The sequence below is a fragment of the Crinia signifera genome, chromosome 4 (assembly GCF_055691185.1).
Source record: "Crinia signifera chromosome 4, ASM5569118v1, whole genome shotgun sequence".
NCBI classification, from domain to species: Eukaryota; Metazoa; Chordata; class Amphibia; order Anura; family Myobatrachidae; genus Crinia; species Crinia signifera.
Genome location: NC_139220.1, coordinates 250,557,295 through 250,579,149, shown reverse-complemented (window position 1 = coordinate 250,579,149; position 21,855 = coordinate 250,557,295). Strand labels below are relative to the sequence as shown.

The window sequence follows — 21,855 nt, the reverse complement described above, 5'->3', positions numbered from 1 at the left end:
ATGTTGTTTCTCTGCCAGCTTTGCCACCTGATTCCACGCTCATGCCCATGCTAGGGTAGTTTACATACAATTGCATTTTCCATATGGGACGCCCTAGGGCTAATTAGTATTAACTTTGGGGTACAACTTCATTAAATTGTTTCTGTAAATATGGAGCACGTATGCGATGTGAGTAGATCTGGGGCAGCCTGGTGCTGCTCCTCTGTGCATCTGCAGCAGTGTGCAGCACGTCCAGGCAATGTGTCAGTGCATCTGTAGGAGCCTCTGTCAGGAGGAGGAGGAGGAGGAGCTGGGGGAGAGCCAGGAGCTGCGCTGTGTGTGCCGGTCAGACAGTGCCTGTGTCCGGGCTGTGCGTAGCTGCAGCATGCGGGGGAGAGGAAGATAACCCCCCGTATGTGACTGTCCTATGGAAGGGTGACCCCACGGTTCGGGCAGGCTGATGAAGCCGACAAGGTGAGTGGGACTTTGCGATTTCCATTCATGGCAGTGTACACCTTACCCTGACAAAGACACGCAACTTCCCCGCAACTTCTGCTTCCCTTCCATAAGCACAGGCTAAAGCTGCAATATAACCTGCCTGCTGTATCTCTCACTGGGCTGGGACTATTAGATAGATAGATAGATAGATAGATAGATAGATAGATAGATAGATAGATAGATAGATAGATAGATAGATAGATAGATAGATAGATAGATAGATACTAATTGTATGCTCTTCTTTACTTGTGCACAATGTTGTCTGCTAGTACAATGTTATCACTATGTGTTCCTAGAACATACACCCATGCTGTATACTGCACCCCAATAAATCCATCACTGATATTAATACACATTATTTAGTCTTCTAGTCTTCTCCTATATATATATATATATATATATATATATATATATATATATATATACGTGTGTGTTTTAATATGCATTATATATATATAATATATATATATATACATACATACATTTTACAGACATTCTATATCTATATAGATAGATAGATAGATAGATAGATACTATACATATCTACGCACACTCACTGATTTATATATATATATATATATATATATACATACACATACATAGGTAGATTGATATACTGTATGACAGATTGTTGGTTAAATCTGTCATTAGTTTTTTTAAACCCTACTTGAATGGCAACATATTACATTACACAGTGTTATGATGCGTAATATACTTTGCAAATTAGTAATAATATTATTTATTTGCGTCTAAGATTACATTTCATAAAGACATTTATTCATCCGAATTTAAGAAATGTTCTGCGCAGTGTTATCCCCCATTTATGGTGAGCCATAGGGTCAGGCAGCAGTTGCTGTGCATGGTGTTGCAGTTGCTTGGCAGTTTAATAGGGTAGTTTGGTGGTCAGTATGTTAAACCGTGTATTGAGTGTGGCTTTCCCAATCTCCCCACTGCAGGATGTGACTACAGGCACCTCTTGCTGTGCAGACATGTGGAATATAATGCACCATGTCTTAGACAATGATGATGACTACATTTTTGCTTTCATGTATAACATATAGCATATAGTCACAGAAGTGCCAATAAACAGGTGGCTTTGTCCAACTAATATATCTTGTGCTTTGTCTGTTGCTTTGTTATCTTTTTATTTATTTATTTTATACGACTCAGTTCATTTGACTCAGTATCTTATTGCAATTGCATTTTATTGTTTTAGAAACTAGTGACTGACCTGTTTGTATGCCAATATAGTTTATGTGCCCTTCTGTAAGTGCCAGAAACACATCATAATTCACATTAAGTGTATAGTACATTGAAAATAGAAATGTGCCTTAGATGATCTTATACCTTCATTTTCAGACTAGTAGACATAATATACCGTTCCTGCTTGGACCAAAATAAAATGTGTGATAACCTAATACATCACATCTGTATTTTAATTTGAATCCATCTCTTTTCTTCCCTTCCCTCTGCATCCCTAGGTGTCTTATATCCTTTCACTCTCTCCATCACTCATTCTTTCTTTCACTTTCTCACCGTATTCCCTTTCACTCTCAATATTTCATATAACAAGCACATTTTAATTTATACTCAACATTTCATACCTCACATTCTGCCTAATGCATGTCTCTTTGTCCCATACCTATGTAGGTGGTGGCCAATTAGGACATAAGAGCAAGCAGGGGTCTATTTAATGACAAATTGGTCCCAGTGCATGCTGGGAGAGATCCGATTTCATATAAATTATACAAAATTACTTTGGGTGAGACCCTCACACAGCAGAATAAAATAACAATTGGTCATCAATATTAAACTGTTTTATCTTGAATTCTGTCAAACTAGAGGTGAAGGGTGTATATGTGAATCATCACTGAGACTATACCACATAAAGAAGAATATTAGCCAGTGACTTTTACCTTATTTTTCCCTAAAATTTGCAAAATTCAGTTCACTTTATGATACTGGGTCGCAACACTTCTAATTTATTATCACCTTAATTATTTCTACCATGAGAAAAATTAATTTTTATTTCAGTTGCATTATTTCAATTTTGTATGTAAATCCCCAAAATGTTAGGGTACCAAGATGACCCAAAAAATATTCTATTGAAATATATTTTTTAAAAGGTGAAAACACCTGTTTGGTCGTTTTCTCATGGTTACTGTTAACTGTTAAAAATATAAGTTGTATAATATTATAAAGATTTTTTTTTTTTAAATCTTATTTTTTTCCCCAGGAAATAGGCAGTAGCAGGTGCATAATTTGATTAATTAGAGTCTGCATGTTTAATTAATTACACTGCCTGAAAATGTATTAGCTTCCCAACACCAACATTTCATAAAAATTATGCACACTGTGTGTCCTTATAAAATTCTAGTTAGCTATATGAATTTGTTTAAAATAGGTTTAGGACTAACAGTGCCACCTACTGGACAATATCAAGATACATGATACCACACATGCATACTGCATGTGTTGTCTTAGCAAAGTGCTCTAACATTTGTAAAAAGCAAGTTTCATTTATCAGAAATAATTAAATCATAAAAAAAAAAAAATAACCTGCCATTTATGTTTTCAGAGGCAGAGTGCATGGAAATGCAGCATTGATGACTTTCAATTGCACCCTACACCAAAATAGTGTGTAGCCAGGAAGTGTCATGAGAATGCAGACTGTCCACTCACTAAGAACACCAACCAATCACACAACACTTAATTTTCTACATAGATATACTATTCATTAGAATGCATCTTATTGACTAACTAGCTTTCAAAGCTGTATTCTCATTAATTTTGGTTCAGCTGTCTCCACTGTGTAAATGACAGGTGTTTTGTCAAGATTAACATTCTAGTGGGAACAAATGTATCGATTACAAACACTACAGGTTGTATGACTATCCAGAATCTTTAAGGGGGATATTTATCAAAGTATGAAGAAAGACAAAGTAGAGAGAAATAAAGCACTAACCAATCAGCTCCTGTCATTTTTCAAACACAGCCTGTAAAATGAGCGTTAGAAGCTGATTGGTTAGTGCTTTATATCTCTCATTGTTATTTCTCTCCAGGTTATCTACTTCCTGATATCTGTTTTAACTGTCTTACCTGCATTATAATATAAGGGTTACCCTGCACATTTCAGGTGATTTCTGAAGAGAGAGCCTCACTTGTGTTTGCCTATGGAGGAGGCAATACTGTTCCAGAACTCTTGCCAACTGTGTAGACCAGATAGGCAACCTGTGGTTCTGCAGTGATTATGGTACCACATGTACCCAGCATGCCTTGCACACTAGAGTACCATGGAATCTATTTGCAAGCTTCTTTAGTGCGGCTAATTCTGAAAGATGACTTGTGACGCAGCTGGCTGGCTGCTGGCTGGCTGCTGGCTGGCTGCTGCTGCTGTATTGTGCGATTTGCAGTTTTTCACAATTACAATAACAGGCCTAGATTGCAATTCAATAAACAGTAATCACATTACAGCGGGCAGGAATTGCTTCTTTGTGCATTTTCTTAGAAATTTATGCTGGTGCTGTATTTTATACTTGTTTGGGGGAAAAAACACATTTTACAAAAATGCATCACTAGCGTGTAATAGGGTCAGTCCTCGGAGCCAGCCCTTGGTATCAGAGTTATTGAAATGACTGCCATTTAAATATGCCAATACATTTTTGCAAGCCCTGCGAGGCTGAATAGAAAGCATTGTTTTGGGAGAAATAAAAAAATGTAAAAAGTAAATCACTTGTTTATTAAGGAGTTGTGAAACAATAACTCAGCCGCTCTATATAGACATAATATATTAGCACTGGGATAATAACACTTTCCCTTGACATTCATAGTAAGGGTCTTTCATCAGCAAATGTCAACTATGCATAAAAATGCTCTGTCGTTTGTTTCTGTTAAAATCGTTTATTCAAAGATGCCAATTCTCAGTTTTCAGGACTAGATTTAAAAGGGTCATAGGCCCTTATTCTGGTTCACTCGCAAAGGCAAATTGCTTCTCAAATGGACAAAACCATGTGCACTGCAGGCAGATGTAACTTGTGCAGAGAGAGTTAGATTTAGATTTAGTAAGGGAAACAAGCCTGAAGTACTACTATTGGCCTTTTAAATCCAACTTTAATACAGCTGTAAAATCGGAGCAAAACTGATATTTAGTATACATACTCCTAAAATTTACCAGCATAAAGGAAAGTGATATATTATTTCAAACATATACAAAAAGAAGAGACATTAATATAACATATATAAGGAAACTGGTTATTCAAACTTAAGGGGCCCATACATAGGCTAGTATCATGACAATTCCGTTTTTCCGATGACTGGGTCGGGTTGTCGAACAAACCCAACATGTTGAAAATATCTGATTCGACGATGCCATCCTATCAATGATCAGAATCGGAGAGTCTAGGAGTTTTAACATGTAGGATTCAGATCGGCAATGGTGGACTGGGGAATCGCCACTTAGAGATATGGCCTGCATAAGAGCAATGGGGGTTGTAGTCTACCAAGCAAAAATATGTCTCTTTGAAGGGTTCAATGTACTGTTATCAGCCCAAATGTTCTTTGCTATCTGTATCCAGTTTTAATATATTGTGCATAACAACAGTTCCATCTCGCGCAAAATATACATACTCAGTGTTAGCCAGTTAGCCAAAACAGTCGTTTTGCCCATAGATCTATCCTGTGCTTTTTGATAATGTTTGAAATCTGCTTTATGCACATATAAGGGTGTGATCACCGCAGTTCTGGCAAGCCTGATCATTGTCCTGCCAAACACTGGAGTGTGAATCAAGGTACAACATATTTATACAATATTCTGTAATCATGGAAAAATCACAGTGTGCGTTTTTAGTAGATGCAAAATGTTTGACAACCTAAATACATCTATGATATAAACACATACAACTGTTCCCTCCATGCTATCTTGCAAAGATTTTTTCATCTCCCTGAAATATACTAGTTTTTATTCTCCTTCCTTATTGTAACTAAAATGATCTGTTGAAGCATATGGTATGAGACTATGGGCCAGATGTATCAAGCTTTACAAAGTGATACAGTAGAGCAGGCATGTCCAAGCCGTGGCCCTCCAGCTGTGAACCTACACCTCCCAGCATGCTTTGCCATAGTTTTAGCATGCCCTAATAGCAAATCTGTGGCAAGGCATGATGGGATGTGTAGTTTCACACCAGCTGGAGGGCCTGCAGCTTGGACATGCCTGCAGTAGAGTAGAGTGATAAACCATCAGGCTTCCCATGGGGAAACGTGGGACACAGAGATGGATGGACCTGTGGATACTGTGGGTGGAGCTACAGAGTAGGAATGGCACAATTGGTGTGAGGCCATGTACAGGCATAAAAAGTAGCATTTCAAATATATCACCTGGATGTGACTCAATCCGAGATTGCGGACAGGCAGCCAATCAGGAGTCCCAACAGTACCCCTCTAAAGGGGCGGCCCTGCATAGAAAGAACATTTTTTGGCTACATGTTTACAGAGAGACTGCCGTGGGAGTGAAGTGGCAAACTGCACAAGCGCACTGTAATCCTGTGGATCCCGGAATTGGAAGCACTAATCCCAGGATTCAAATCCCAACATTTTTGAGCCAGAATCCCAGGATCCCACAATCCTAATTCCTGGACTGGGCTACCTACTCATGACAGAATGGCACAAAAGAAAATTGCATCCACCTTTTATTAAAGGTGGCATAAGACATTTACAATAACCTGAACTTCATTAGTATATGGAAGCGGCTAATTGGTTTGGGACATGGCAGGATTGTATCATGCCTTATTCCTACTAGGAACTGTTGCTCTTATTTACTACATGTGCAATCTATTGTAAGTATAAAGTGGTCTGTGGAGCCTAATCAAAAGCACTTTAGTGGTAAGAATACTCCTAAGTATGATGATGTTGGCAGGTTGATGCTACACCTGCAGTTTCATTTGTAAAGCTGGCAGACAAACAAGTGTCTCTATATTCAATTGCAAAATTTTAGTTTTGGATCAGAAAAAGATGACAGCAAACCATGAATTTCGCAGAGCGTTGCTTTCTGTAAATCCTGCTATTCAGCAAATGCCCAATCTATGGGGCCGCATGTTGGGTCCCTCCATACGATGCACTTCCAAAATGTTGTCAATGCATTGCTGATGAGGGACTGCTTTGCTGCATTGCGAAGCGCAAGCAAATTAATGGTAACCCCCAGGCTTTGTATCCACCATCTCTAGTTTGCTGCGGCTTCGTGGGATGTCATGTCAGATCCATACATGTCTGCATTTTGTGGATAGCGCCCCCCCCCCCACCCGCAGGGCTCCATCTCCGCCACCCCCATCGTCCTTTAGATTGTGGTCGCAATGCTACCGCGTGCACGCATTTGCAGATTGCCAAAAATCAACCTATTTTCGTCAACCAACGATTGAAGCTGAATAAGGCACAATGTTCTGTGTGGTTGAAAGTCCATCTTATCTGCTGTATCATGAACTTGTAACCACTTCAAACAGCTTTAGGTCCATAAAGTTATATGAGTCTGTTTCTGGAATGCTTGGTGAAAAATAAATATTCACATGGGAAGTTAAAGTGCGAAGTGTCATACAAAATGAGACACACTTTACCTGTTCTGCTTGTATAAAGCATTGGAATCCTCTGTAAACTGCAATTCCATTGCATATTAAATTGCCCGGATCTGCATAGCCTATGCAGTTTTAAACAGTGAGCTGTGAAGGCAAAGGAAAATCTGTAGATTATTGTTGCTGTACTGTTAGGACAAGTGATTTTGCAGTAACATATTTATAATTGGTAAATACACACTAATATACAGTATGTTAAAGGCTGTGTGTGCTTTAGCTGAATAATAAACATGAAATAACTGTCCTTCTTGTAATGCACTACCATGGTTACATTCATACCTCTGTCTACAGGGCCAGCGCACGTCTCAAGGGTGGCTAGACTGCGTCTCCCTTACCGCATCGGAGGTGGTTCACCACCCTCAGACGTTACAACTACTACTTATCATGCATGGGGTGTGGTGCTTATCTCTGGCCTCATTACCAAACCTCACACTCCCAGCATAGCACTAGCGAGGAAAAACAAATGGCAGGTCCACATGGAGGACCCGGATGGCGACTCAACATGGACGAATCTCAGTGGGGTTGCGTAAGGGAGGGCATTAAAGACCCTGAATGAGCGACATGATGTTTAGGTGTCACATTGACATTAGGTTGACACTAAGGTTTACTTATGTCATCATAATTACTATGCCTATATATGCACATAATTGCTGCTCTGCATGAGCCTTGTTTCAGTGGATACATTGTTACTGAGCTTAGCCTATGTGAGAACTCCCATTTCTATTCTCGTCCTCCTCCCCTGGTTATAGAGTCGCCGATACATGCAAAACATGTATGAGCCGGTAATCCTGGCATGTTCAGTACAAATTCACACACACTGTGCTTTAGGCTTAATGGTCCTTCTATAGCAGAAGTAGTCCGCCACGTTGCTTAAAATGTATTTTGTGTTCTACATTGCATTCATTTTTTACTGTATCCCGAAATGTTACTGTATCCCAATACTTTTCTTATAATGAAAGTGTTACAGTAATCTATATATGTCTAGTGTCCGTATGACTCCAAACTACTGCCATCTGTTTGCAGCAAGTGAAACTAGCTTTCGAAGCATTTGCTTAGAACGGGCTTACAAAAATTGACAATAGCTATGCTTCAATTAATATCTTAAAGGGAAAAAGTGCCCATACGCAGTGCTTTTTCTATGGAAAAATCAGAACTTCAATGCGTTAAAGAAATCAGAACTTTGATGCGTTATTCAAAATAAATTCTTTCTTCTTCATGCGCTTTTGAGTAAATTATGTAATACATGGCTTGGGAAAAAAAAACCCAAGTCATCAATACATATTTGTGTTCACACATTTTCTTATTATTCTTTATTTTTGTAGTCGGTAGTCTCAAAAAAAGTAACAATTGTTTTGTTAATTAGATGCCAATTGGTTAACTCGTCAGTACGAAGGAAACATGATATCTGCAGATTCTTTTGGTGGCTCGCAGACAAAACCAGGTATAAAGCAGCCAAATCCATCATTTGAATCAGATATACTTTTTTTCCACCTCTATTTAACAGACATTTTACAGGTTTTCCTACATCCCTATTATAACAGTCTCTTGGAATGTCCTCAAAGAGAAGCTTGCATATAATATTGCATTGCATAAGGGAAACCAGTAACATAAACCTCAGAAATGATATTTATTAGTGTGTGGGAGCTCTAATCTAGAGCGTTTAAATCTTACAATTTGTAATTTGTAAATCGGGCAGCTAAATGGAGGCTTGTAAAACTGAGCAATCAAAACTCATTTGCCGTCTCTCCCTGCAATTCGTGGCCTTTCTTCGTTTTTTTTGTTTCTTTTAGAAATCAAGATAATTTTTTTCCCCGTGCTAATACACCTAGAATGCAATGTATTTTTACAAGCCTCGTAAACCTCACCTTCTTTTTATGAGAAGACAGATCATGTCAAACTTCCAGGTGGCTCATCTCACTTACTTGCAGCCGTATGTTTTTACAAGAGATTGACAATAGACAGTACAGGGATGTGTGCACAAAAATGCATTTTTCTGGCTGGTTATTTGTTACTTTTAACACAGATGATTTGTCTTCTCTGTCCCCTAATCCAGTCTTGCATAGCATGGGACGTTATATTGTTGTAAATGTTATTATTCAAGCAAGAGCAGGAAACATTGCGGTGGTAGATAACGATGTGCTGGAGAGCATACCTTATACTATATTGCGCATACACACTAACTTCATTTTAAAATTATGTCGCTCAGAAAGGCCAAAATAAGCGATACCTTTTCAAAAATTGTCTTGAGTGGATGGAGCTTATGGGCCCTACACACATGCCGATGTGTGCAGGGCTACCTAGCTATGCTAGGTCGGGCTGTGCTGCGCCGTAATCGCATAGCACACAGAGCTGACAGCCCACACACAGAGCGAGCTGTCAGCTCTGTGTGCTAAGCGAGCAGACAGCGCCAGTGTTCTCCGGTGGGAGAACCCTGCCGATGCCGATATTGATGGACACTGTCCATCAATCTCGGCCAGCGATAAAGACGAGTGGGGACGCACACTGCTGCCGATATAGCCCCCACACATACACCGATGTGAAGGCATTTGCTAAGCGACTTTGCCAAACTAAGCAAAATCGCTTAGAAAATGCCTTAATATCGGCATGTGTGTAGGCCGTATTAGAAAGCACTTTCTGCATATCTTATTGGCTATATGCTGTCACATGTTTTTGCTCCAAAACATGTGACAGCATATAGCCAATAAGATCCCGTTTTGAGTTCCGGGTATATCCGAGTAAATCCGGACCTGCACATATCCATAAAAAAATGACAACCAGCTACAGCAGAGCGGCATGGTATCTGATGACCAACTCACACCAGGCAACTCATGCTGCATGGTGTATTGAGGATCATAGATGTATGAGGAAGCATCTGCAAAGACAGCGCCCCCAGTGGCCAATTTACTCAAATAGAAATATACTTTCAAAATCTATACATCTCTCAAGTACTGCATCACCCTTAAGCCCCATACACACTACACAAGTTCCCGCCGATGCCGATATTGGTGGCGGCGGGGTGCCAACATCGGCAAATGTATACACACTTGCCAATGCCGAGGGGAAAAGGGAGAGACAGCATGCAGCATGACCATTGTTAAGGAGGACTCCCTCGTCTGAACATGTTCAGGCGAGAGAGGGGTTTGTTAACAACGCGCTGGAGCCCACGCCGTTAATGATGTGGAGTGTAGCCTAGTGCATATGGGCCTTTATTTTATTTAGCAATATACATTTTTCTAATTTTGTTTTTCAAATCTGTCATGTTTTAGTTCCCTTTCGATTCCATGTCTTATCATTTAGGTTTGTCCTCATATGACAGATGCATTTGATAGAATCCACGCAGCTAGTAACAGAATGCAATTTCCTCTCCCTGATTAATCATCCAACTACTTGTTAATGGAATAGGATGACATGTTGCTTATCATTCCTCACCTTGCGCTGTTTTTATCAGATCTCTGCATTTCTAAATGTTTATGCTTAAAGCCTGGTAAAAAATATTCATCTTACCTTGATTTGACATTTGTGCTTATTAACCCTCAGAGCTACAAGAGGTCCTGTAAAAGGTAGTGGGGAATAGGATCTACCTGCTTATAACGACTATTAAAAAGGAAGTTGCATGAAGATAAAGTGAGGGCTCGTACACACGGGCGTATTCTCTGCTTCCATGTTTGGTGGATCTGAAATGCATTCAGCTGCATCAAAGCGCAGCCAGAACACGTCTCAAAATAGAAACATTCTTCTGTGTGAAGGTAGGTTGGTCTGTACACAGCAGCTTTCAGGGCTAATGTCAACAAAGCAATAGACAGCATGGACAAATGTCCTGTACTGATTTATCCATATGCACTGACTGTTGGTGTACAGACCAGCTTATCTCCATACGAACCATGTTCTCATGTGTGAGATGTATGCAACCTGCATGGAAAGGACGATTTACCATTGTCTTATCCCTAAACAGGGTTACTATAATATCACACTAATCAGGAAAACATGCATTTGGGTGTGGTATAGTTCACAAACAATGTCTATGTCGACAGCAAAAGATCGAAATGTACAAGATCAACATTGACAAGAGGTCCACTCAAGCAAAAGGTCAACATGTTTTTAATTGTTTTGGTTGTCAGCATCAACAGCTGAGCATGTGAAGTGTATAATGTAGTATAGGGGATGTAGATTAGCATGTAGTGTAGGGGATTAAAGTGTAGCGTGCAGTGTAGTGCGGCATGTAGGATGATGGGGATGCAGTTAAGATCCCGGCGGTCGGGATCCCGGCGTTCAGAATCCCGACGCCGGAATCCCGACCGCCGAAATGCCGACACTTTCTCCCTCCTGGGGTGTCCACGACACCCCTGGAGGGAGAATAAATTAGTGTGCCGAGCGTAGCGAGGCACCGGGCCCGCTGCGTGGCGAGCGCAGCGAGCCCGCAAGGGGGGGCGATCCACGTCCCCCCCTTGTCGGCATTTCGGCTGTCGGGATTCCGGCGTCGGGATTCTGAACGCCGGGATCCCGACCGCCGGGATTCAATACTGAATCCGGATGATGTATTGTAGTGATGTAGTCAAGTAGTATAGTGATATATTGCAGTCTATAGGGGCATGTAGGGTAGTGAAGTAGAGCAGCATGTGTAAGAATGTAGTGTAGTGAAGTAGTGGAGCATATAGCGGCATGTAGTATAGTGATGTAGTGCAGTCTATATGGGCATGTAGGCTAGTGAAGTAGTGCAACATGTATGAGGATGTAGTGTAGTAACGAAGTGCAGCTTATAGCGGCATGTAGTGTAGTGATGTAGTGCAGTGTATAGGGGCATGTAGTGTAGTGATGCAGTGCAATGTATAGGGGGCATGTTGTGTAGTGATGTAGTGCAGCGTCTAGGGGCATATAGTGTAGTGATGTAGTGCAGCATATAGAGGCATGTAGTATAGGGATGTAGTGCAGTGTATAGGGACATGTAGTGATGATTTGTAGTGTATAGGGGGTGTAGTACAGCATATAGGGGCATGTAGTGTAGTGATGTAGTGTAGCGAATTTAGAGACACATGGTGGCATGTAGTGGAAAACACTGCTTGGGCACCAGGTTATAGACATTTAGGTCTTTGGAGCATACTGGTGGCAATATCATCCAACAGTGCCCTTTTTTCTATATATTTGATAATCTGGTTATTTTAGGTGGGGGAGGGTGACAAAAACCTTAGTTTTGGCCCTGATTAAAAGGTATATTATATCAACCCTACTGTACCTACATATCAAATATGATTGCTTAGTGTAGGACATTCCTTTGAACCCAATACTTTCACTTGCGGTGAACGCAAGTAAATGTAGCAGGCAGTTTTGAAAAACTAACAGCACAGTGCAAATGTTCTAAATGCAAATGCTAATGAGTATGGGGTCATTAGAACCAGTGGATCACAGTCCCACACCCATTTACTTGATTTGATGAAATACATGTATTTTATGCCTCTTTGTTAAGAGGCCAAATCAGATGAATGCACTGCTGACAAGGTAATGCAGGGCATAGACATTTTCCTGAATGTTTATGTTACAGGGGTCTATGTACTTAGGCTTGGAGAGACATAAATTGGACCAAGATAAAGCACCAGCCAATCAACTCATAACTGCCATGTTACAGGCTTTGTTTGAAAATGTCAGTTAGAAGCTGATTGGTTGGTAATTTATCTCCACTTTTCCCTCCCCAAGGCTCAGTACATCTGCCCCAGAGTATGCTGTATAATAGCTGAACAGCTGATTTGCTAGAGTTTAACAGATAACTTAATTGATAATGGATAACTGAAAGGATAAGGAATAACCCAACATGTCCGCAGCTCTGTATGACTCACTTTTACACATGCTTATTTAGTTTGTCCTCATAGTACAGAGTACATAGTATTAGATTATTCTTGTGATTGTCTACTATATCTAAAGTCAAAGGACCATTAAACCTAAGATACACTGTACCTAATGTAAAATAGCTATAGATATCAGTCATACTAAAGGCCCATACCCATTGGGCGACTTTGAGCTGAGCGCAGCACAGTTTACTCGCCTGAGCTGTTTTCACGAAACGCTGGGTGTTCCCATGTGCGCTACCACTCGCCACTGCCCCACGCCTGCACTGCTAGGTGCGAATGGGCCAGTGAGTAAGCAATACGCCGCACCTGCTCGCACAATAAATGCTTATGCGCAGTCGTTAAATATCGCCCCCCCCTGTGTAATCGTGCAGAGGAGCGATCAAACTAGAATGAGGGCCAATGACCATTGATTTTATTTACTTTATTTATGTATTATTTTAAATATTCAGGTTTAAACATTTTATTATCACCACAGAGAACCTTATATCACTGTTTCCCATTGGAGTTTGGTAATAATGACTTGCCAATGAATAATGATGTGTTAGCAGTACATACACTTCCAACAGAATAACGGCACACTAGGGCAAAATTATTGTACAGACATTCTGAATGCTTGCATGGCATTTCAAAGCAATAACCTTTAAACAAAGCATCTCTGGGATGTTCTAGCTGGTGTGGACAATTTATTCAAGCAGATTTAGCAGTTGAAATAGATAAGAACTTCGGTACTTATGTATTATCTGGGCTCCCATGTTAAATGCACCCCATTTTTTCATACCCCTACTATCCAACTACGCATGGAGTTGATTTTATATAGTGTGGTGAGCGCAGCGAGCCACCGTGCCTGAAGCGTGGCGAGTACCAGAACTTCTTTCATTACTTTAGAATTGAGATATAACTGAATATATGTCTGGTGTCTGGTGCCAGACAGGGTCCCGACAGTCATTTACCCAACGTCGGGATCCCGACTGTTAAAACACCAACAGACGGGTTCCCCCATAGAGGGAGAATAGAATAGGTGACAAGCGTAGCGAGCCACTGTGCCTGCAGCGTGGTGAGGGCAGCGAGCCCACAAGGAACTTTGTTGAGCTCGCCATGCTGTCTGAGTCCGGCAAGTCGGGATCCCGACATCGAGCTAATGACTATCGGTATCCTGACTGTCGGAACCCCATACCACATCCATATGTCTGATATAGCTAAGCATAGTTGTGGATTGCACAACAGATTCAGCCATTCAAAGATTGAAGAGCCTACATACGTTGAGATTTGCTGAGCGTTCTGAGCGATGCTAGATCACTCAGATTGCTCAGCACACAGCCATGTTGAACAAAACCATGTTGCACTGCAGGGGGGGGGGGGGCGGATGTAACATGTGCAGCGAGAGTTAGATTTGGGTGAGTTATTTTTTTTCTGTGCAGGGTGAATGATGGCTGTTTTATTTTTACACTGAAATTTAGATTTCAGTTTCAACACACACCACCCAAATCTAAATCTATCTGCACATGTTACATCTGCCCCACCTCCACTGCAGCATAGTTTTGCAAATTTGAGAATGATTTTGCTTTTGCAATCAAATGAATCAGACCCAAGGATTGCTACAAGAGTACCTGTTTTATCGACCACTAATGGTCGACCATGACTAGGTCTACACTTCCAAAAGGTCGACACAAGCTTATGGATGAAAGTCAAAAGGTCGGCATTAGTTTTTCATGATTTTTTACCTTAGATATGTTATATGTACCACTTCGCTGCAATGCTTTGGGCACGGCGTTCTGCACACTATTGTATAACTACTCTATGCCCACTAGTAAAGTTGAAAAACACTTTTTTTTTTTTTAAATCCTAGTGACCTAGACATTGCCTATTCATTGACTGCATACCACAGACCTTAATCTGGCCCTGGTTGGAACATGATTACATACTTGCATACCTGACCCTCTACTTCAGGGAGAAAATGCTCTGTTCCTGGGCTTCCCTGGTAATGTATGTTTACCATTACCCGTGGTGAGCTAGGTAATTGATAAGAAAGGTGTTTCACCACAGGTGACGGCAATCATACATTACCAGGGAAGTCCAGGAACAGAATATATTTTCTCCCTGAAGGAGAGGGTCAGGTAGGCAAGTATGTTCTAAGTAAAGCAAAAGGGACAGGGCTGGTAGTATGGGGCCTTCCCCCAATTTATATGAGGCCTGCCTGCTGTGTTTGCCCTTTTGTATGTAGAATTTGGCGGTATGACCTTCGTTAACTTAAATCTAACCTTTTTGTTTTAGATGGGGGGAAGGAATAACAATGCCCATTGACTATTGTGTTGTTCTTTTCTTCTGTCTTTTCTGTTCAATGAATGAAACTTGCAGCTTTTTTGCCTGTTGTTTTTTTTTTTCCATTTAAACTGTAGGTACTGAAGTAACAAAGCATAATACTCATTTGTAATCCAGTTTAACATGTGGTTTACAAAAATACATTAAAAAGTATTATAAGCATATAGCACAAGTTGGAAGGCTTTCCTCACCTGCTACTCTATACTATACACATACATAGTTACACATACAGTATCTGTTTTGCCTTTATGGTGACTATCTGTCCGAAATTATGAACTACAATTAAAATGTGGATTAACCCAGGTAATCTATCAGGGTTTTTTATGTGTTTGCTCCTCCCACGTGTGACTTATGGTGACAGAAACACCCGTGGGTAGGTACACTATGTATTTTCCCTGCAGGGCTTCGCATGTTCTCACTCAGGCTGTGTGTGTTGTGTGAAAGCAGCAGGACGAGTATCTCCTCCTTCTCCTGCTCTCTCAGCCTGTGTGCAACAGGAGGAGGCCGGGCAGGCGGGCAGCTGTGGGTGGGACACTGTGAGATCAGCAGCAGCCATGGGGGCAGGGAAGGGAGGGAGCGGCGGCAGCAGCGGCCTGAGCTCAGTATTACAACTAGTACTAGTCAGTGACTGATAGCTGCTGCAGTGTGCATGGACTTGGGGGCGCTACTGCTGCTGTAGTGTGGATGGACTGGGGGCGCTGCTGCTATCCCTGCTCATTGCCCGGCTGCCCCGGACTGCTGCAGCGCTGCGCACACGCTGGTGACTGCCGGACTGTGTCATCTCTTCTCTCTTATCTCTTCTCATTGTTGGTCCAGGGCGAGGGTTGTGGTTAAAGCCCGAGCTGGATGGATGGGCATGGGGAGAGGGGCAGGACCCAAAGCCCTGGGACTCTTCTATACTCTCACCGTCATCTTATGCACACTCCACACAACAGGTAAGACAATGCCAGATTCTTCCTTCTTGTCTCCCCTCTCCTGTAGAGGCTCCCTATAGACTGAGTATAACTAATCTAGAGTGCATGCTCCTTGTATCAGTAATGAATCATTCCTTAAAATGAATGAAAGTTCTTTGCATGCCCCATCTGCTGGTGTCACTGCAAGTATAGTTTATAGAAAGTCCTTATCTGTATAACACATTACAATATGTTGTGATTCATCCTTTATAAAGTTCAAAAAAATATGCCTACTCCTATGTAAACACGTTAGTAAATACATATGTTATCTATGTTTATTATAGCTAGCAGGAACGAATCTATTGCTCTTATTTCCATTACAGTTGCCCTAACTCCTGTAACAATGCTGCTAGGCTTAAGGGGGGAAAGGGCATTTATTTGAAGTGTATTACTTCTCAAGGTAGGGCCGCAGGACCTATAGAATGAGACCAGGAATAGGCATCTGTTTCCAATAAATCTTAGTGTTTTGCTGGCTGATCCGTGCCTGCAAATTCCTGCCAGCCTTGTTTTTGTTGGGGGAGGAGGGCAGGCTCCACACTGGGGGTTTTGTTCCTCACAAAGTTCTCGAGTTTCTGCAGGCTTAAGGTTTTTTATTCACCTGGAAATGTATTACTGTTAAATCCCCCAAATAATAGGTTTTTTTGCCATTGTCTTTGCACATACATATATATCCCAAGTGCTGTGCAACTGGCAGAGTTTTCTGACGCATGCTTGTTTTACCTGTGAGAAGGAGCTATAAAACTAATCGCCTTGTCAATCTAATATATGGAACTGTTTACCCAAACCTGACCTTTTTATTTAGGCACGTTTTGCCTTTTTTTTTTTTTTTCTTGCGCGATCGACTTAGCATGGGGAAATTGTAAAAATCATTCCTCGTTGAACTTTTAAAATGCATAAAAATCCACTTTTATAATGAAACAAATCATCTGCACTTGTTTTCCCTGCAGCAACAAAGATTTCAATTACTGTACTTTAATTCATTGCTATTCACAAACTAAGCTGGATTTGGTAACAGCATCTGCATCGAAAAATGGGTGAAATGCCTAATTTATCAAGAAATCTAATTTAAGCATTATTACCAGGCTTGTATTTTGGCCTTTTTAGTTGCCACACAGACCAACTATTTTGAGAAGAATAGGTGCTGTAAAACCCTGATTACCCTCCTAATTACCGTGTGTGCACTCTACTTAAAATGGATTTTACTAATATCCTAGCATTGTCTTGGACAAAAAATGAATCCTACTAATTTATTTAACGTCCATCTATAATTCATGTTTTAAGATAAAAATCATGTTCGTAAAAAGAAGTATATGCATATTATCACTTATTTTAAACTGCTCATTAACCTTTGCTTCTTTAGTGCAAGACTGCTTTGCAGAAAGTCTTTGACCCCTATAGCTATGAAGTTGAAGATAATATAGTAGTTGATTTAAGTGCTTATTAGACTTAAGTGCTAGCCTGTGTGACTTGTTCCTTAGATGAAGATCTTGTTTATTGGAAGTCTTTAGATGGCTTGATAAATCTCTTTCATGTGGTCACAGAAGGGATGTCTCCATAATTTGTAATAAAACTGCAGAGATAGAAACGGAGGGGCCCAGCGGGTAAATGGCACCTTCTTAAATGCTTAAAATCACTGTATCATATCCAGATGTGGAAATATTTTTCTTTCTAGATCATGTACCCCACAAGATATTTGGATCTAGTTGACGTATATTTTGGATACATTGTTTTATAAATTGTCAAACCTGTTTTAACAAAATATTAAGTTGCAATTCTTAGCACAAGGTCAATGATTCTTAACCCTTTGAGTGCCAAAATCTGTGAGCTGTTCAAAATATCCACTAAAAATGCCAGCTTTGCTAACATTTGTTATATAAATTCAAATTTAAAAATGTTGTGTAAAATTATACTTCCCATGTAAGTTAAACATTACAGGACATTATAATGAATAAAAATGTTTTCTTGGCAATTTTCATACCTATTTTGGCACATTCAATTGGGTTAAACTGGTGTTTTTTTCTCTTCGCTTTAATATATATTGTACAGTACCGTAGAAGATGTTTTACAGCTGATGGTCATGAGCACAATTTGTGTATCTGGGCTGTCAAATGTGTGAATAAAGAGATATCACACTGACAGATGCAGTGTATCAACTTGCCTTGCAATAAAGTTTGAAGACACTTCATAGCAATTAAACTTCATTAACACCTGATGCTTTGTAGAAAGTCTTCCTCAGTTTTCTGCAATAGCAAATTATATAGTATATAATATGACCTTCCAATACCCAAGAATCAGTTAACAAATCAGTGCCAGGCTAGGTTTCAGAATGGGAGATTAGGGTGTTAAGTAAATTTACCTTGCAAGGTCAGATCAATCAGATCTCTGTTATCTGTCAGAATTACTAATGCAGATATTGCTTTAGAGGTCACACAGAATACGTATAGCTTTGCCAGACCATTTGCACACTCTGCTTATAAAAAGCAGATTTGTTGATTGCAGAAAGAATGTGTCTTTCAAACAACATTGTAAATAAATAATGCGGTCCTATTTTAACCATCAAGATCTGAATTAAGTTCCAATAGTTTAGTTAAGAAACCTATATGAAACTAGTGGTCTATGTTTTGCTGTGTAAGACCATTTCTGCAAACTGGATAATTGGTGGTGAGATTCTTTTGTGGTTTTTTTTTAAATTTTTAGTCTGAGTTCCACCACCTGTGTACACTGCGCACACAATCCAAACTATATTTGTTTCCTTTGTTAACTCAGAAGGTTGTGTATACACCTGGTCATATTTACTACCAATTATTGCGGTGAATTGTAACTGCTCTGTTGCCCCAAGTTGTCCATATAGGGTAGTTCATTACACCAAAGCATTAGCTGGGGGTTACATCATAGAGTTGAGAGGTCATGTCTTACATCATAATAATTAAAGACCGGGACAATGCTTGGCTGTTAATGTATACAATATAGAAACTTTTTGTAAGTTTAAAGACTTATGATGCCTACACACATATAGCGATTTAGCATGGGCGATTTTCCCTTAAGCTTCCCGGAATGTAGATCTCTAGGAAAGTGTCAGAGATGTGTTTCAGTGGTTGTGCTAAGAGATTAAGCATAGGCGATTTCAGTTAAGCAAGGGAAAATCATAGATCACTGATCGCTCGTTTCACAAAACACGGGTGATGTGCAGCCTTTGGCTGAGCGATCTCACTAGATTTATCCTGCATGCATGATCTACTTCTCCCTGGGCAACGCATTGCTATCACTATGGGTCTATAGGTGCATACACATGGAACGATTTGAGCGATTGGTTGTTTCATTCGGTTAGGAACGCCCAGATCTTTTGCCAAATCTATCTGTGTGTACGCACCTTAACACACAGCAATGGGTGCTTAATTTCTAAGTGATATATATGATAATAGGCCTTTATTGCTACATGTGTAGGCCCCATTATGTAGATGTGTTGGGGGAAAGTTTTCTCAAGTTTTCATCCTGCTACATGGTTTAGTATTATTTCAATATGCTTTGTAATTAAATATGTTGTTCAAGGCCCTAAAGTTTTACATTCCACAAGTGACACAAGTCACTATTTAGTTCTAGGTTAATAACCTAAAGGTGCGTACACACGGGGGCGATTTAGTGCAAAATCGCGGGAAATATGGTCGCTGAGCAACCATATTGCCCGCAATGGGAGTGTGCACCGGCGATATATCGCCGGGTGCGCGCTCCCGTTTTTGCCCCTGTGGTGATCGCTGGTCGCAGGAACATGCTCCTGCGACCAGCTGATTTCCACTGCCGGGCTCCCCCCTGGCAGTTTCTTTTTCATCAGCGACCATCTCTGGTCGCTGATGTAAAGGAAAAACTGAGCAATATATTGCTCAGCCATATATCTCCCCCGTGTGTACACAGCATTAATTTTGGTACTTATGTAGTATCTGGGCTGCCGATTTTTTGATTGTATGCCTTAAGTTAAGGCATACAATCAGATGCGATGCGATGCGATGCGATGACCCGATTTTTCCATAGGATTCAATGTTAAAATGGACTGAGTCCATTTTAACATGGAATTCAATGGGAAAAAGGGGTCCTTTTCATACCCCTACTATCCAAGTGGGCATGGAGTTGGATATAAACCTGTGGCGAGCGTAGCGAGCCACCGAGCCCGAAGCGTGGCGAGCGAAGCGACGGTATTCTGTGTCCCCTCGCGGGGCTCGCTACGCTCGCCACGCTTCGGGCTCGGTGGCTCGCTACGCTCGCCACAGGTTTATATCCAACTCCATGCCCACTTGGATAGTAGGGGTATGAAAAGGACCCCTTTTTCCCATTGAATTCCATGTTAAAATGGACTCAGTCCATTTTAACATTGAATCCTATGGAAAAATCGGGTCCATCGCATCGCATGCGATTTGGTCGGGTGCGATGCGATGCGATGGACCCGATTTCAAAATCGGCAGCCCAGTTACTACATAAGTACCTTAATTTTTTAATAAATTTGCAAAAATCTCCCCAAAACCTTTTTTTCACGTTGTCATTATAGGGTATTGTGTGTAGAATTTTGTGGCAAATATGAATTTATTCCATTTTGGGAAAAGGTTCTAACAGAACAAAATGTGGAAAACGTGAAGCGCCGTGAATACTTTACAGGTGCACTGTACATGTTGGAAAAACTGCAAAAAAGGTAGATCTACACTACTTTGTAGAACAGCTCTAGTATCTTGTTATCTTTGGCGTTTAGGGAAGTCAGAATTTTGTACTACAGAAGATAAAACTTTATATCAGCCAGATGAAATAAGAGATCATTTGCTTGTAACCATAGTACATGTATCTCATAGGTTGGGCCTAGTTTTATTTATTTTAAGCAGCTGGCCCACTACAGAGGTGACTGACATGTATGTGTGCATTCATATAGCTTCCCTATTTCTTTGCAGCCTCGATTGCAAACTATAGTAGTAAGTAGTTCTATCCTTTTTAGATGCTGATTTGCACTATTTGTAGCTTTCCTCAATACTTTGCAACACCTTTTTAAAGCAGTTGCTTTCACAATTTGCGAATGATATAGTCTACTTTGATTGTGATCACAAGCCGTGTTGGTTTCAGCGTAGTCCAAAATTCAAATAGAGGCATCATACCAACTGCCATTGAGTCCTGGATGGTGATGTTTTGGGGGGTGTAACAGTTGGTGTGGCTCCCCAAACGGAATTTTGGACTCTGCTTCAGTCCCACCTATGGAACTGACACCGATCGCAAGCATTGACTAGCATTGGAGAAACTTATCAGGCACGTAAGGCTAATTAAAAAATGTACCTTTAAAGAAAACATTGGTCTTCCTAAAGGTCCCCATGCATTACTGCAATTTGTGGTGCGTGTGATGTCCCCTCAGGTTTGATACGTGGTCCTGTGCACATCCTTGTACCCTGCTTGGCGGCGGGGAACAGGGGTTGCATGCTATCCACCACATATGAAAGGACCACATGTGATGTATTGCATGCAACCCTGCCGCCCAGGGCGGTCCCAGGTGGCTAGTGGGGGATTGGCTGGCTATACAAGAGCTTGTGCCTACTTATTACTAGTATTTATAATGTTGGTAAATCCTGTGAATGGGCATAATGACATTATTGTTAATAATAATATTAGAGATGTGCAGATTAG

At 40.7% G+C, this 21,855-nt stretch overlaps 1 protein-coding gene across 1 annotated transcript in view; it reads left to right on the top strand.

Moving 5' to 3' along the window:
• The first annotated feature begins 280 nt into the window (after positions 1-280).
• RGMA (repulsive guidance molecule BMP co-receptor a) overlaps positions 281-21,855 on the top strand; it is a 43,111-nt gene continuing 21,536 nt past the window's right edge. Inside the window, exons 1-2 of the mRNA XM_083184239.1 lie at positions 281-453; positions 16,070-16,188. Coding sequence (XP_083040365.1) covers positions 440-453; positions 16,070-16,188 — 133 coding nt within the window. The 5' untranslated portion in view covers positions 281-439. The remainder of the gene's footprint in view (positions 454-16,069; positions 16,189-21,855) is intronic.